Source organism: Saccopteryx leptura, chromosome 11 (assembly GCF_036850995.1).
Source record: "Saccopteryx leptura isolate mSacLep1 chromosome 11, mSacLep1_pri_phased_curated, whole genome shotgun sequence".
Taxonomy (NCBI): Eukaryota; Metazoa; Chordata; class Mammalia; order Chiroptera; family Emballonuridae; genus Saccopteryx; species Saccopteryx leptura.
The window spans coordinates 22,877,816-22,891,644 of record NC_089513.1 but is presented as its reverse complement, the minus strand read 5'-3'; the positions used below and the strand labels follow the sequence as shown (position 1 = coordinate 22,891,644).

General features: G+C 47.2%; 1 protein-coding gene and 1 pseudogene across 2 annotated transcripts in view; both read left to right on the top strand.

The window, feature by feature from the left end:
* Positions 1-13,117, top strand: part of ARK2C (arkadia (RNF111) C-terminal like ring finger ubiquitin ligase 2C) — a 95,636-nt gene extending 82,519 nt beyond the window's left edge. For both annotated transcript variants that reach the window (XM_066352921.1, XM_066352920.1), the window contains 2 exons: positions 6,299-6,405; positions 6,922-13,117. In XM_066352921.1, the coding sequence (XP_066209018.1) occupies positions 6,299-6,405; positions 6,922-7,039 (225 nt within the window). In that variant the 3' untranslated portion in view covers positions 7,040-13,117. The remainder of the gene's footprint in view (positions 1-6,298; positions 6,406-6,921) is intronic.
* Positions 2,257-4,443, top strand: LOC136383441 (spindle and kinetochore-associated protein 1 pseudogene; annotated as a pseudogene).
* Positions 13,118-13,829: the final 712 nt, after the last annotated feature.

The window sequence follows — 13,829 nt, the reverse complement described above, 5'->3', positions numbered from 1 at the left end:
CCAGGAGGGGAGATGCTGGCCTCTTATCAGGAAGGGAGGAGGCTGCGTAGGTGTGGACATGTGACCTTGTGAGTGGGTATATTAAGAACGATCAGAGGGGCCCTGGCTGGTTGACTCAGTGGATAGAGCATCAGCCCAGCATGCAGATGTCCCACGTTTGATCCCGGTCAGGGCACACGTGAGAAGTGACCATCTGCTTCTCTTCCCCTCCCTTTCCCCCTTCTCTCTATCTTCCCCTCTTGCAGCCAGTGGCTTGGTTGGTTCAAGCGTCGGCCCCAGGCACTGAGGATAGCTTGGTTGAGAGCATTGGCCCCAGACGGGGGTTGCTGGGTGGATCCGGTCAGGGCGCACGAGGGAATCTGTCTCTACCTTCCCTGCTCTCACTTAAAAAAAAAAAAGAATGTACACAAGGAAATGAACGTCAGTATCTGAGTGGGGCAAGGGGCGCACCTGCACATTACCTTGGAAAAGAATTCTAAGTTCAGTCTCACATGTGGACAAATGGGCAACTAAGGCTTCAGAGCAGCATTTCCAATTCTCATGGAGCATCAGGATCACCCGGGGAGATTTAACGCCACAGATTCGGAGGCTCTGCTCTAAACCTACAGAGGTTGATGTTCCAGAGTTACTGCCAGGAATCCTAGCTAGGATTAGAGCCAGGAATCCGAGTTTAAAAAAACTTAAAATGAAATTAAAAAGATTTTGAAGCTACTATGATGTCCTTTAATAAATGAATGGATAAACAAACTGTGGTACATCCATACAATGGAATATTATCCTATGATAAAAAGAAATGAGCTAGTAAGCCATAAAAAGACACGAAGAAACCTGAAATGCATATTACTAAGTGGAAGAAGCCAGCTGGGAAAGGCTGTATACTGTATGATTCTGACTATATACCATTCTGGAAAAGGCAAAATTAGAGGCAATAAAATGATCAGTCATTGCCAGGGGCTGTAGGAGAGGGAGGGAAGAAAGAATAGGTATTCACAGAGGATTTTTAAGGCAGCAAAACTGTTTGTATGATACTGTAATGGTAGACACATGGCATTGTGCATTTGTCAAAACCCATAGGACTGTTTAACACAAAGTAAATAAACCCGAAATGAACAGACTTCATTTAATACTAGTGTGTCACCCATTATAACAAATGCATCACACTAATAGGAGATGTTAATAACAGGGCAGACTGTGTTTGTTGAGAGGCAGAGGGAAATGGGAGCATACTACATTTTCTGCTCAATTTTCCTGTAAACTAAAATGGCTCTAAATATACAGCCTGATATGAAACAAATAAATATTTTTTAACGTTTTTAGAATGAAAAGCTTTGCAAGTGCTGAAAAGCTTAGCACAGGAACATGCTCATAATGGCCAAGCCTCATGTGCACCTCCTCATGAAGTGCTGGGATGCAGTGTTTGTGAGCACTGGTGTTGGAATCAGACAGTTGTGAATTTCAGTTGTACTACTGTCTCAGTCAGTTTGGGCAGCGATAACAAAATACCGCTGACTGGGTGACACTTCAGCCAAGATCGATGCACTGGCAGATTTGGTTCTCGACGGGCTCTCTTCTGGGCTTGCAGAGACGGCTGTCTTCTTGCTCTGTCCTCACATGGTAGAGAGAAGAAGCTCCCGTGTCTTTTTCTCTTCTTAGAAGGGCACTAATCCCATCATGGGACTTTACCTTAGTGACCTGATCTAAACCTAATCACCTCCCAAAGGCTCATAATATCATCACTTTAGGGGTTAGGGCGCCAACATCTGAATGGAGGGTGGGGAGGGGGAAACACAGACATTCAGTCAGTAACTACCACTAATAGCTGTGTAGCTCGGACAACTTGCCTGGCTTTTCTGACCCCTTCCCTGCCCTGTTGCATGTAAAATGGGAATGATATAGTAGTAGCTACCCTATGAGATTCTCTGAGGAGTCAGCGGAGCAATGCACGTGCACAGCTCAGCACAGCGCCAAGGGAGTGCTGAGTGCTCAGCAGTGGTGAGCTGCTCTCCCCTGGGCGTGAGGTTCACTTGTTCTAGACCCATGGGGTCAACATCAAAGACCATGAGTCTTGGTTTGTGCACCTCCTCGTAGAAGCACTGAGTTTATCCATGTGATTTCAACCAACATTTGAGTATCTTCTATGTGTCAGACATGGGTCATGTGCTAAAGGAGGAAGTGACACATTTCAGTAATTAAGGATATCTGCATGGAAAAAATGATCATTCTTCAGAAAGAGAGAGCTTCAAGCTGTTGAAGAACATGGAAGGGAAGGAGGTGTGCTCAGGGGCCCGGAGCGTTCCGGGGCCCCGACCAGGGTGTGCTCACTCCTGCCAGGGCCACACGCTCTGCCTGCCGTCCCTGCGAGAGGCTGCGAGGACAGACGGAAATGGACAAACACAAAGATAAAAAGGAAAAACGGCCCAAATCAATGAGCTAAAGAGTTAAAAATTTACAAGAATAAAGGGAAAATCAGGGGAATAAAAATTGTATAAAAAAATAAGAATAGCCTGACCAGGCGGTGGCGCAGTGGATAAAGCGTCAAACTGGGATGCTGAGGACCCGGGTTCAAGACCCCGAGGTCGCCAGCTTGAGCGTGGGCTCATCTGGTTTGAGCAATAGCTCACCAGCTTGGATCCAAGGTCGCTGACTCAAGCAAGGGGTTACTCGGTCTACTGAAGGCCCACGGTCAAGGCACATATGAGAAAGCAATCAATGAACAGCTAAGGTGTCGCAACATGCAACGGAAAACTAATGATTGATGCTTCTCATCTCTCCGTTCCTGTCTGTCTGTCCCTGTCTATCCCTAACTCTGACTCACTCTCTGTCTCTGTAAATAAATAAATAAATAAATAAATAAAGAATAATTTAAAATGAGAAATGATAAAGTTTAGGAGCCACGTAAGATGTAAAAAAAAAAATCTTAAAAATTTTAAACTGAGAGTGAAATAATATAAAACAAGAAAGGATTTTTAAAATAGTACTGATATAAGAATTAAAAATACAAAAATAATCAAACCAAAAAATAAAAAAAGAGTAAAAATTAGGAAAAGATATGAAAACAACATAAAATTGAAATCAATAGCATCCAAGTGAAAAGGAAAGTTAAGGACAATGAGAAAGGAAGGACTAAAGAGATAAAATAAATATTAAACTCTGAAAGTTAAACTTAAAGTTATACAGATAAGGAGCTGTCTTCAGCGCCCAGGCCAACATGCTCTAATCCAGGGGTCCCCAAACTACGGCCCCCTGAGGCCATTTATCTGCCCCCCCCCCCCGCACTTCTGGAAGGGGCACCTCTTTCATTGGTGGTCAGTGAGAGGAGCATAGTTCCCATTGAAATACTGGTCAGTTTGTTGATTTAAACTTACTTCTTCTTTATTTTAAATATTGTATTTGTTCCCATTTTGTTTTTTTACTTTAAAATAAGATATGTGCAGTGTGCGTAGGGATTTGTTCATAGTTTTTTTTTTTTATAGTCCGGCCCTCCAATGGTCCAAAGTTTGGGGACCCCTGCTCTAATCAATGAAGCCATGGCTGTGGAAGGGGAAGAGAAAGTGAGAGAGAGAGGGCAAAGGGGAAATGAGAGGCCTGGAGAAGCAGGTGGTTGCTTCTCCTGTGTGCCCTGACCGGGAATCAAAGCTAGGACATCCACATGCCAGCCGACGCTCTACCACTGAGCCAACCAGCCAGCGCCAATTTTGTTTCAAATGGTGATTCAAAGGCACTCTGGCATCAATATTTTGAATATTGCCAAGGACACTAAAATGTCAAGAACCTAACTTGAAGACTATATTAAACAAAATAGGGGATGAGATCATGTTAGTAAATGACCTTCTAAATAAATTGGAATTGGAGATTCAGTATCAAGAACAAGCTACCAATTCACTTAAGGAACTCTATGAATCTCTTGAAGAAGATTACAAAGATGTGGAACATCTCAAAGAAAACATTCCTCCCCATTTGCCTCAAGTCACAATAACCCAGAACTTTGTTAACGTATCAGATGACCATGAAGGACCTATCAGGGTTGAGGATCCTGCAGCTACAAAGAAGCCCTCTAAAGAGCAAAGGAATATTAAAGAAATGCCATTTATAACGTCTGAGGAGTTTAATGGCATTCCTATGTACATGAAATCCCGCTTAACCTATTGTCAAATTAATGATGTTATTAAAGAAATCAACAAAGCAATAGTTAGTAAATATAAGATCCTACATCACCCAAAGAAGTCTACTATGAGTTCTGTGAACAGAAATCTCTATCACAGATTCATTGATGGAGAAACAAAGGATACCAAAGGTCATTATTTTATAGTGGAAGCGGACATAAAGGAGTTCACAGCTTTGAAAGTTGACAAGAGGTTTCATGTGATGCTCAATATCTTACGGCACTGCCGGCGGCTGTCAGAGGTTCGAGGGGGAGGACTCACCCACTACGTGATAACCTGAGGCCCTTGTGAGCTAATGTTAGGGCTCTTCGTGTAGTTTCCTTGTATCTGATTTTTCATATATAATTTTAAGTTTTTCTATCATCTTTTCTTGTCTCTTGTAAAAATAAAAATAAAGAAAAAAAAGGTTACATAGATAATGAAAAAGACAAAACCCAGAAAACCTGAAAGATTAAAAATACAAAATAAGAAGCAGAGTAAGTTTTGAAAAGAGACTGGTTTAAAAAATGTAGATTAGATGTAGTAAAACAAGGTATAGCTATTAAATTAACATGATTAACTATAAGAAGGAAATCATGACTAATGGTGAATAAACAATAGAAAATCAGTGAATAGTTATTGAACTTCTCTTTTTTCCTCAGGACTAATTAAAAGAAGGCCACTAGCAAACACAGCCAGGCTCTTAGGCAGATCATCAGGACTCTAGTCACACTCCAAAGCCGTGACAATTATATGGGACTAGGAATGTAATTCTGATTTTCTGGATTCTGGATAAGGGGAATTATTGCAGCTGCCTATGGTTTGCAGTGGGTTGTAGGGCACAGGAAGGCTTAGAGCAGAAGATGTGGATATTTTTATATGTCCCAGTGAGGTGACAGTAGCCTCTAGACAGATCAGACTAAGAAACTCCAGAGCTGAGTGCTGGGGACCAGATTGGGGAGACCTGGCCTCCAGGCCTGGACCCAAGGTCATAGTCATTTTCTGGGTGGTCGTCGTCTTGGGACTTTTCAGATATTTCTCTTGGCAAAAAGACATTTAAGTCTGTTTATCACTAGAGAGGGGACAGAAGGGCTAGTTTTCTTCCCGTGGCTGTCATCAGACTGCTTCATGGCACAGCACGGAGATGGGAACAAGAAAGGTAGAGGCATATTTCATTCACTGATTATATTGCTTCCTCCCAGAATATTTATTGAGCATCAGTGATGAACCAAGTCTGGGTGATACCTAAAGAAGGGTGAATCGTGGTCCGTGCCATCCAAGAGCTTAAAACTTCCCACATAATGGTTAACTCTTTTCAAGTAATTATCGTAGAGTTTAAAACAGGACAATTAAAGTCAATAAAGTATAAACAGTACCTGCACAATGACTAATGTCATGTTGGAACTAGTGCCTATCTTAAAGAAACGTTCTGCATAGGAAGAGAAACCCAACAACATAAAGTAACAGTGTGGTACAAGTGATAGATGGTAACTCCAGGTTGAAGATTTTTGCCTTTATCTAGTAAGTAATGAAAAAATTAATAGACATTGGTAAGTGAAAGAAAGAAAAAAGGAAAGGTAAAAAGGGAGAAAGGGAGGAAGGGAGAGAAGAAAAAAATAGATGAATAAATATACTACTCACAAAAATTATGAGGATATTTCAAAATAAATATGAAGCTATAAAATATCCCCTAATTTTTGTGAGCTGTGTACATAGATGGATGGATGAATAAAGCATGCTGGACCTTCAGGTGGAGGAAAAGGAGGCAGCGATCTGGACTGAAAAGGGTGTGAGGAGGAGTGGACAGGACAAGGGGAATAAAGAAGGTGAAGCGATCTGTGCACATAGCCATCTCACCCAATTCCTTTCCAAACTCGATGCTTCTAGGACACTTGATGCCTGGGACATGAATTGCCTGGAACAACAATAATAAAGTTCACTGGGCTTTAACTCTCTGTATTTGTCAGCAAGGACGAGGGGTTGGAGAGGAGGCAGGATGAAAGGTCTGGGAGGAGCACAGAAGCCTGGGTCTTACTTCAGAGCTTAAGAAGAGATTGCTTCACCGGGGGAGGGAGGTGGAAGGCTGTGGATGAAAGGCCGGGACCACCAGGAGAGTCTGCTCCAGGTAACAAAGGCTCCTCCTTTGCCTCTCACAGAGAAGACCCCAGGACGGCAAGGGCAAGAAGGAAGAGGGGGAGGAGTCGGACACCGATGAGAAATGCACAATTTGTCTGTCTATGCTGGAAGATGGAGAAGATGTGAGGTAGGAGGCTGCCTCTTGGATTCCCTCTCCCCACCCTCGTCCGTATTAGTGACCCATCACATGCTTTGTGTCAGGGTGAGGATTGCTTGCATGTGTGAGTGTATGCGCACACACACACACACACACACACACACACACACACACACACACACACACATGTGCGCCACAGTGTGCTTCATGGTTGTTCCAGGAAGATAGGGTCTGGAATGTTCTAGATGTGTGGTGCCTCTGGGTGTGGACTTGTAGATAGTAAGAACAGCCTGATATTTGGCCTGGATGGGTAAGACAAAGTCATGGCTGTGTTCTAGGCTGAACCGAAAGGGCTTCACGGAGGAGGAGGCCTTTGGGGCTCTCCTTCCTGTCATGACTTTCCAGCCACAGCCTCACTCCACGGCAGAGCTCCCAAGCCCCTATTTGGCCTGTTCCCCAGTCGCCCTGGGTGTGGGTCTCCCCGTCCCTTGAGTGGCCCTGGGCCCCTCCCCCTCAGCCATTATCTGACTCTCCTCTCTCTTCTAGGCGCCTCCCATGTATGCATCTCTTTCACCAACTCTGTGTGGACCAGTGGCTCGCCATGAGCAAGAAATGCCCCATCTGCCGGGTGGACATTGAGACACAACTGGGAGCTGACAGCTGAAGGAGGAGTAGCCAGTGGACACCCCATTTTCCTTCACCAGGTCCCCCCACGGCCATAGCCCTTGCAGCCAAACTTTGCCTTCTGAGCCATTTGATGTAGAGGAAAAGCCTGCAAGCACATTCTGTGGAAAGAGGAGTTGGTGGTATCAGTGTCTGAGGGGAAGGAGGGTCGGGGAGGACCTGCCCATCCAGAACAGTGACCGTCCCCATCTGCCTCGCTGCGCTGGAGGGAGGGAGCTGGCCGTGCCCCGAGCAAGGGTGGGAAGGGGGGGCCCACGCTGCTGAGAATCTAGACATGGTCCTGAAGGTCCTAGCTGATAGACCGGCCCCTCAATCCTGTCCTTTGAAGGATTGTATATATACCTCTCGACCACGTAGAAACCATGTAGGGGTCTCTAGCTATTTCTGTGGATGGCAGCCGGAGCATGTTAGCTTAAGAAAAATGTTTTGTGTGGTGCTCTAGTCATCTTGTGGTGGACATGTCGCTATTACCGAATTCGCACCAAATATTTCTCATTGAGTTTCTTGTTTTGGTGCCTGACTGAACCAACCAACGACAGCCCAAATCTTCCCGTCTTTATGAGAGAAAGGGGAAAAGAAATCAAAAGTGAAAAGAAAAAAAAGCCAAATCCTGTTTACGATGAATAAAGGGGAGGCGGGAGGGTGGGTGGTCCTTGTTTTGTTTTCTGTTTTGGTTTTTCCCTTTGCTTTTGTTTTTCTCATGTTTACAATGCACGGAGCATGGAAGGGGGCGCCCGGGAGAGGAGAGGACTGGAGAGGGAGCAGATGGAGGTCTTAGGTAGACCTCTGAGGGGCTCGGCTGGGAGTGGCAAGGTAGAGCTTGAGTGGATTAGAGGTGAATTGTCTTGAAAGAGGGATCCCCAGTTCTAGAGCCCACCTACTTAGCTCCAGCCATCTGCCCAGTTCCACACAGAACCAAGGAGGGGCCAGCCTTCAACAGAAGTTGCCCCCATGTTCTCTAGAGCCAGGATGTCCCTGCTCACGCCAGCTTCTTCCTTTCAGCTGCGCTCTTGCCCCGTTACAAAGAGGCAATTTGGCCACTGCCTCCCTATGCAAAAAATTAACCAGATGAGGATAACATAGCGTAGGTGAAGGATACAGTCTTGGCCAAAGTGCTCTCAGCTAGCACTCAAGGGCTGAGGTCAAATACTGTGACCTTGAGGAGGACCTTGAGCTTCCTTTGGGATGGCTCAAATCCTTATGGGGTCCCTTGGAGGTGGCTCTGGCCCTGAGACCCTGTTGGCTGAGTTTGGGAGACACTGTGTCCCTAGCCCCTGAATCTTTCTCTGACTCTTTGATAACCTTGGGCCAGTCCCTTTCTCTCTGTGTGCCTCAGTTTCCTTCTCCTTAGAGCGGGGAGAAACAACAGTGCATCCGCATTTCCACTTCTTCTACCTCACCTAGCTGCTGTGAGGAAGAATAACACTATCTGCCCAACACATCCAACCTCTCCTGGGAACCTCCTTGGGGTCTAGGGGTGGGGCTGGTAGGAAAGACAGGCCTGGATGTTCCAGGCAACACCGCACAGTATGTCTTTTCTGCACCACCCACAGTTTCTCTGAACCTCAATGGGAGCAGAGAGATGGCAGGACCTACCAAATTCCACCAGATCCACCCAACTTCCTTTATTTTTCGGTGGAAAACATCAGTTGAGCTGGAATTCTGCTCTCTTCCTTCCCCCCTCCCCTCCTCTCCCTCATTTGCACTGCCCTCGAAGCCTCTTCCCACCCAGTCTCAATGCCCTTATACCAATAAGAGAAGACTAGGGGGGCTGGATATATATCACGTATATGAAGAAATTCCATAAGATGAAGGAAACTGAAGTTTACATTGCTGCTACAAAGGGTAAAACCAGGACCAATGGGTCAAAATGATTGGGAGGCAGATTTTGGCTTGAGGTAGAACCTTCTAGCACAACCAGAGCTGTCAGCTGGAGGGATGGCTGCTCTGGATACTGGCAGGCAGAGAGAGTCAGGGAGGTGGCTTCTGGTGGGAGGATGATTCAAGGATCCCACTCAGACTGTGGCATCTTTACTGAGTGCCTGCCGCAGGTGTCCGGACAGACAATAGCAAAAAAGACAATAGCCCTGCCTCTAGGGGCTTCCAGTGCAGTTGAGGAGCTGAGACACAAAGAATAGTACAGAAATGGTGAACAGTCTAATTCAAGGTTAATGGCGATGAGCATGACCCTGACCCTTCAGTATTCCAGGATGTGTACAGTGTCTCCAGGGCTGAAGGCTGGAGACCCCCACCAGTGTGGAAAGTACTTCTGAGTCAGAATTTCAGGGAAAGCTAGTCCTAGCTGCCCTGGGAAGTTGGGAATTTCCCCCACCTGCTTTGACCAGCAGGTAGCCGGGTGGTCTAGGGAAGGTTCCGCCCCTCTTAATCTTGGGCTCTTGCTCTTCTTGCTAAGCGCTAAGCCTGTCTGAAAGGCTAGCAGGTAGAGGGAGTCAGTGGGGAACCAGAGCTGGCATCCTGGTTCCAGTCTTGGCTCTTCACTGACAGAGTGGGTGATGCTAGCAACCTGCCTTCTTCTCTCTGGGCCTCAGTTTCCTCAGCTGTAACACAAGGAGGTTGGGTTGGATGCTTGCTGAATTTCCTTCCAACACTCACATTCTCTGATCCTACCTAACATCAATACATCATTCAAGTCATTAGAGCTGTGTGCCAACTGAGCTGTTGAAATGCCGTGCTGTGGGCACCAATATCTGCTTTAGAGGCTGAGTGGGCTGTAGTCTCCTCCTCCTCCCAGTGTTCTGTAGGCCCCCTGAGTGCCCCAGGCTAACTTTAGGCACTGATCAGGGTGGAGGGGACCACCTGGTGGGAAGAGGCCAGCTGCTGGCTTTGGGCTAGAACCTAAAGCCCTCTTCTCTCCATTTCTTTGGGGCCCTCTTACCTTGCAGGTGGGCACAGGAGGTGACGTGGACCCAGGCACCTCCCAGCTCCTCTAGCTGGGCAGCTTCCGGCTGAGAAGAGAGGACAGGGTGTCTGTGATCTGCCCCCTCGAGGCCCCTCCCCCATTGTCAGGGAGCCGGGAAGAGGGGAGAAGAGGCAGGCTCAGGCCTCAGCATCTCACACCCACCACCTCCAGGAGGGGAGACCCCCTGTCCTCCTCCTTCTGCTCAACTCCAGGGACTCAGACCCTTTCCTGACTGAGACGCATGAGTGCCTTCTGGGGCGCGAGCCGCCCCAGGATCAAGTCGGGCCTCCTCGCCACAGAGCAGCCCTGGCTGCGGTGGGTCCACCGAGGACACCAGTCACTGAAACCGACGCCACAAGCCCGGCCTGCGCCGGCAGCGGGCGGGAGCACGGGGCTCCTCCACTCGCCGGGACCCCCTTGGGCCCTGTAGCCCTTGCCCACCACCTGTGGCAGACTCAAGCTCCTCTTTGCAAATGTTCCCAGCCTCCGTGCAAGTATTCTTAACTCTTTACGCCTAATGAACAAGCACAGTTTTTTCAATGGTGAAGAAAAAGCACCAGATTTTTTTTTTTCTTGAAGAAATCCCCCAAGCCCCCCGCCGGCCGGCGGGACACACACTCCCCGCGTGGGGCTGTAGCAACGTCTGTCAGGTCCCCCTCGTGTTTCATCTCCTGCCCGCGCGTAGAGCAAATGCTAGAGCGATTTCAGCTGATAGAAAAACAAAAATGAAAAAAAAAAAAAACACAAAAAACAAAAATCATGGCACGTTGCTAGTTTACAGGGTTTTGTGAGTTTAAATGCCTTATATTTAACAATCATAATTTATGACTAACTTGTAGATATTGTGGGTTCTTATTTAATTATTTTTATAGTTGTTTTGCATTTTTAATTATAATTTATTTATTTAGAAAGGATACTAATTTTTTTTATTACTCCTATTACCTCATTTTGGCGTTGTTTCTGGGAGTGGAATGCTTTGCATGCATTGGTACGATGACAACTACGAATACAAAAAAAAAATTTTAAATAAAATTCCGCGAACTTTATTTCGTCCAAACTATCAGGGTGTGTGATTGCAAGCTGTCCTACTGTGGTGCTGGCCTCTTTGGATACATTCCATACGAAATGCAAACCTTTGATTCTGTATGCTGTGACCTAGTGAAAAACTCCAATATAGTGACTGTATTTAGCACATATATAAATATAATTTGCACTCGTCAGCAGACTGGGGTAATCCTTTCACTTGCTACCCTTACCTCTCAAGCCCCCTCCTTCCCATCATTAACCTGTTTTTCCTTCTTCTCTCGCCTTTCCCACACCCTCAGCCCACACTGCTCCGCCCTCAGAGGAAGGGCTGGGGACACTGGAGGTCGCTGTCTCCACCTGAGCTCCAAATCTCTTTGGTTCCAGAATGTTCTCTTTGGACATGATCAGCAGGAACATCTGAAAGCCAAAAAAACAAAAAACAAAAAAACCCCCTGACTTACTAGACCAAATCCATGTCCTTGGAGCAAGTCCCTTGGCATCTCCACGTCTGTCTCCTGGGCTGGGGGTCGGAGGTGAGCTGGAGGGTCTGTCCCTGGGACTCAGACCCAGTGGGAGACCACCATGCTGCGCCATCTCACCCTTTCAGGAGAAGAAAGGAAGGAAGAGAGAGGCGAGGAAAGAGAGGAAGAGAGTAGACTGAGAAATTACCCAGTGGATTTGCTCAAAGGAGACACCGGAGGGTTTCTGTCCTGTTACAGGCAGTGTCCTGGGGGAGACAGGGAGGCAGGACAGGTGGACTCATCCCTGGACATAGGACATGTGCTTTGACAAGATTTGACAGTCACATGGAGAGTGAGCTGAAATCCATGTTTTGTTAGCTGGGGGGATGGGGTAATCCCCACACTATGGTGTTGGGAGTAGTACCCTATCCTATCGTCTTTTGGAGACCCTTGTTGAGGCATCACCCTTGACAATAGATTAGGACACAGATCTTAGACTCATGGTTTCTCCCCCTTAGCATCTCTTCACTCTCAGCCTTTGCTCCACAGAGCTTTGGGCAGGAGTGGGGGCTGCTGTGGAGGATGGGAGGGGGGCTCCAGTCTCACCACCCTCAGGCAGAATGCTAGGGGAGGGTTTGGGGAAGCAGTCACCTCAGATTCTGGCCAGCTGTGAGTCCAGGCCTTTGAGCTAACAGGAGAGGAAGGAGGTCCATGCCCCCAGGAGAAGCCTCCCAGCAGGCTGGACTCGGCCCGGGTGGAAGGACCCCTCCTGCGCTCTCTTCATGTCTGCCTCTTCCCTCCTTTCCTCCCTCCCTTCCTTTCCAGCCCATCTTCTCCTCTTGCCTCTCGACATCACTGCCTTTACCTGGTGGAGAAGTCCACCCTCCACATGAGGCCCCTGGGATGGTGCTGACAGGGGAGGAAGTGGACGCCCACTTTGCCACACTGCCTGGTCAGGCTTAGAGAGATGGTTGGGCCGGGCGTGCTCCTTAAGCCCCAACTTTGTCCTGGCCGGACTGTGGGTCTGTTCCCTGGGCTTCCTGCCTGCTGCCTGCCCAGCTTCCCTTTCTGCCTCCGCTCTGGAGCCTTGTCCTCCTGCTTTCCCTGGAGAAGACCTGTGGAGTCACCCACCAGGGTGCACGACCACCACACTGCTGGGCCTGGTGGACACTGCCCTCTTGGCAAGGCTCCTGGATGGTCATGCCTTATGCTGCTCTGCAGGGGCAGAGTGGGAAGGGGCCCTTTGCCCTGGCTGGCCTATTTCCCCCCCCCCTCCTCACCCAGCCTTCCTGCCCCCAGCCCCACCCCTGGCCTTGGCTGTAGCCCACTTCTCAGCTGAGAAGCCAGCTGCACCAGGCCCTCCAGGGGGGTACTTTGGTTGCCCCTGGTAAGTGAAAGGATTATCCTCAGTGTTGATTGTCCTTTTTTGTAATCCTCCTGCTGTTCTGTTCTGTTGTGCTGTGCAACATTTTGCTACATAGACTATTTTATAGCAGAAAGCTAGAAAAATATTTATTATGAATATTAAAGCAATAGTGCATCAATGAAAAGGCGGAGACATTAGGAATTGTGTAAATGCTTAGATTCACTTTTGGTGGATTTTTTGTACTTTATTTATAACTAATAAAAATGAACTGCATTGCTAACTACACCTCACTTGTGCAAGGTGCTTACTTCTGTGCAGTCCCGGGGCGCGTCCTCAGAAGCCCTCTCGCAGACTTCTGTCTTCGCCCAAGATCTGAGGTAATAGCAGGAATCTCCTCCCCTCATTTTCCTCCTCCTGCCCCGCCCCTTTCTTCTTCTTCCTCTGCTTCCTCCTCCTCCTCCTCCTTCTCTTGTCTCATGTGTTATTTTCTTTAACTTCTTTATCTCACAGAGAACCTGCTCTATTCTGTGAACCAAACATCTAATTAACCTGTTTCCTGCTAGCTTATGTCTTTTAAAGGGGCCGTGAACTAAAGTTCCCATTTTTTATCAATTTTCAAATGGAACCTCTTGCGTTTTGAACTGGAAGGTGCCTCAGTTTCACTGCAGGGGAGAAGGAATTTTTGCTAGTTGGCATGGATTTCCTACTCCTTTATAAGGACTGAATTGACACTCGACATAGTCTAGAGTCTGTTCTCAGTGAACTGAAAGATGGCTCTTTCATAAACTTGCAAACAGGACCCATATTAATGCACTTTTTATAAAAGTAATAGACTATATTTCTTAGAGCAGTTTTAGGTTTACAGAAAGTAAAGGTTCAGTATATTCTCTCACCAGCACCCCTCAGTTTCTGTTGTTCACATCTTGCCTTAGTGTGGCGCATTGTCAAAACTGGTGAGCCCAGATCGCTATATAAGCATGAACTAAAGTCCATAGTT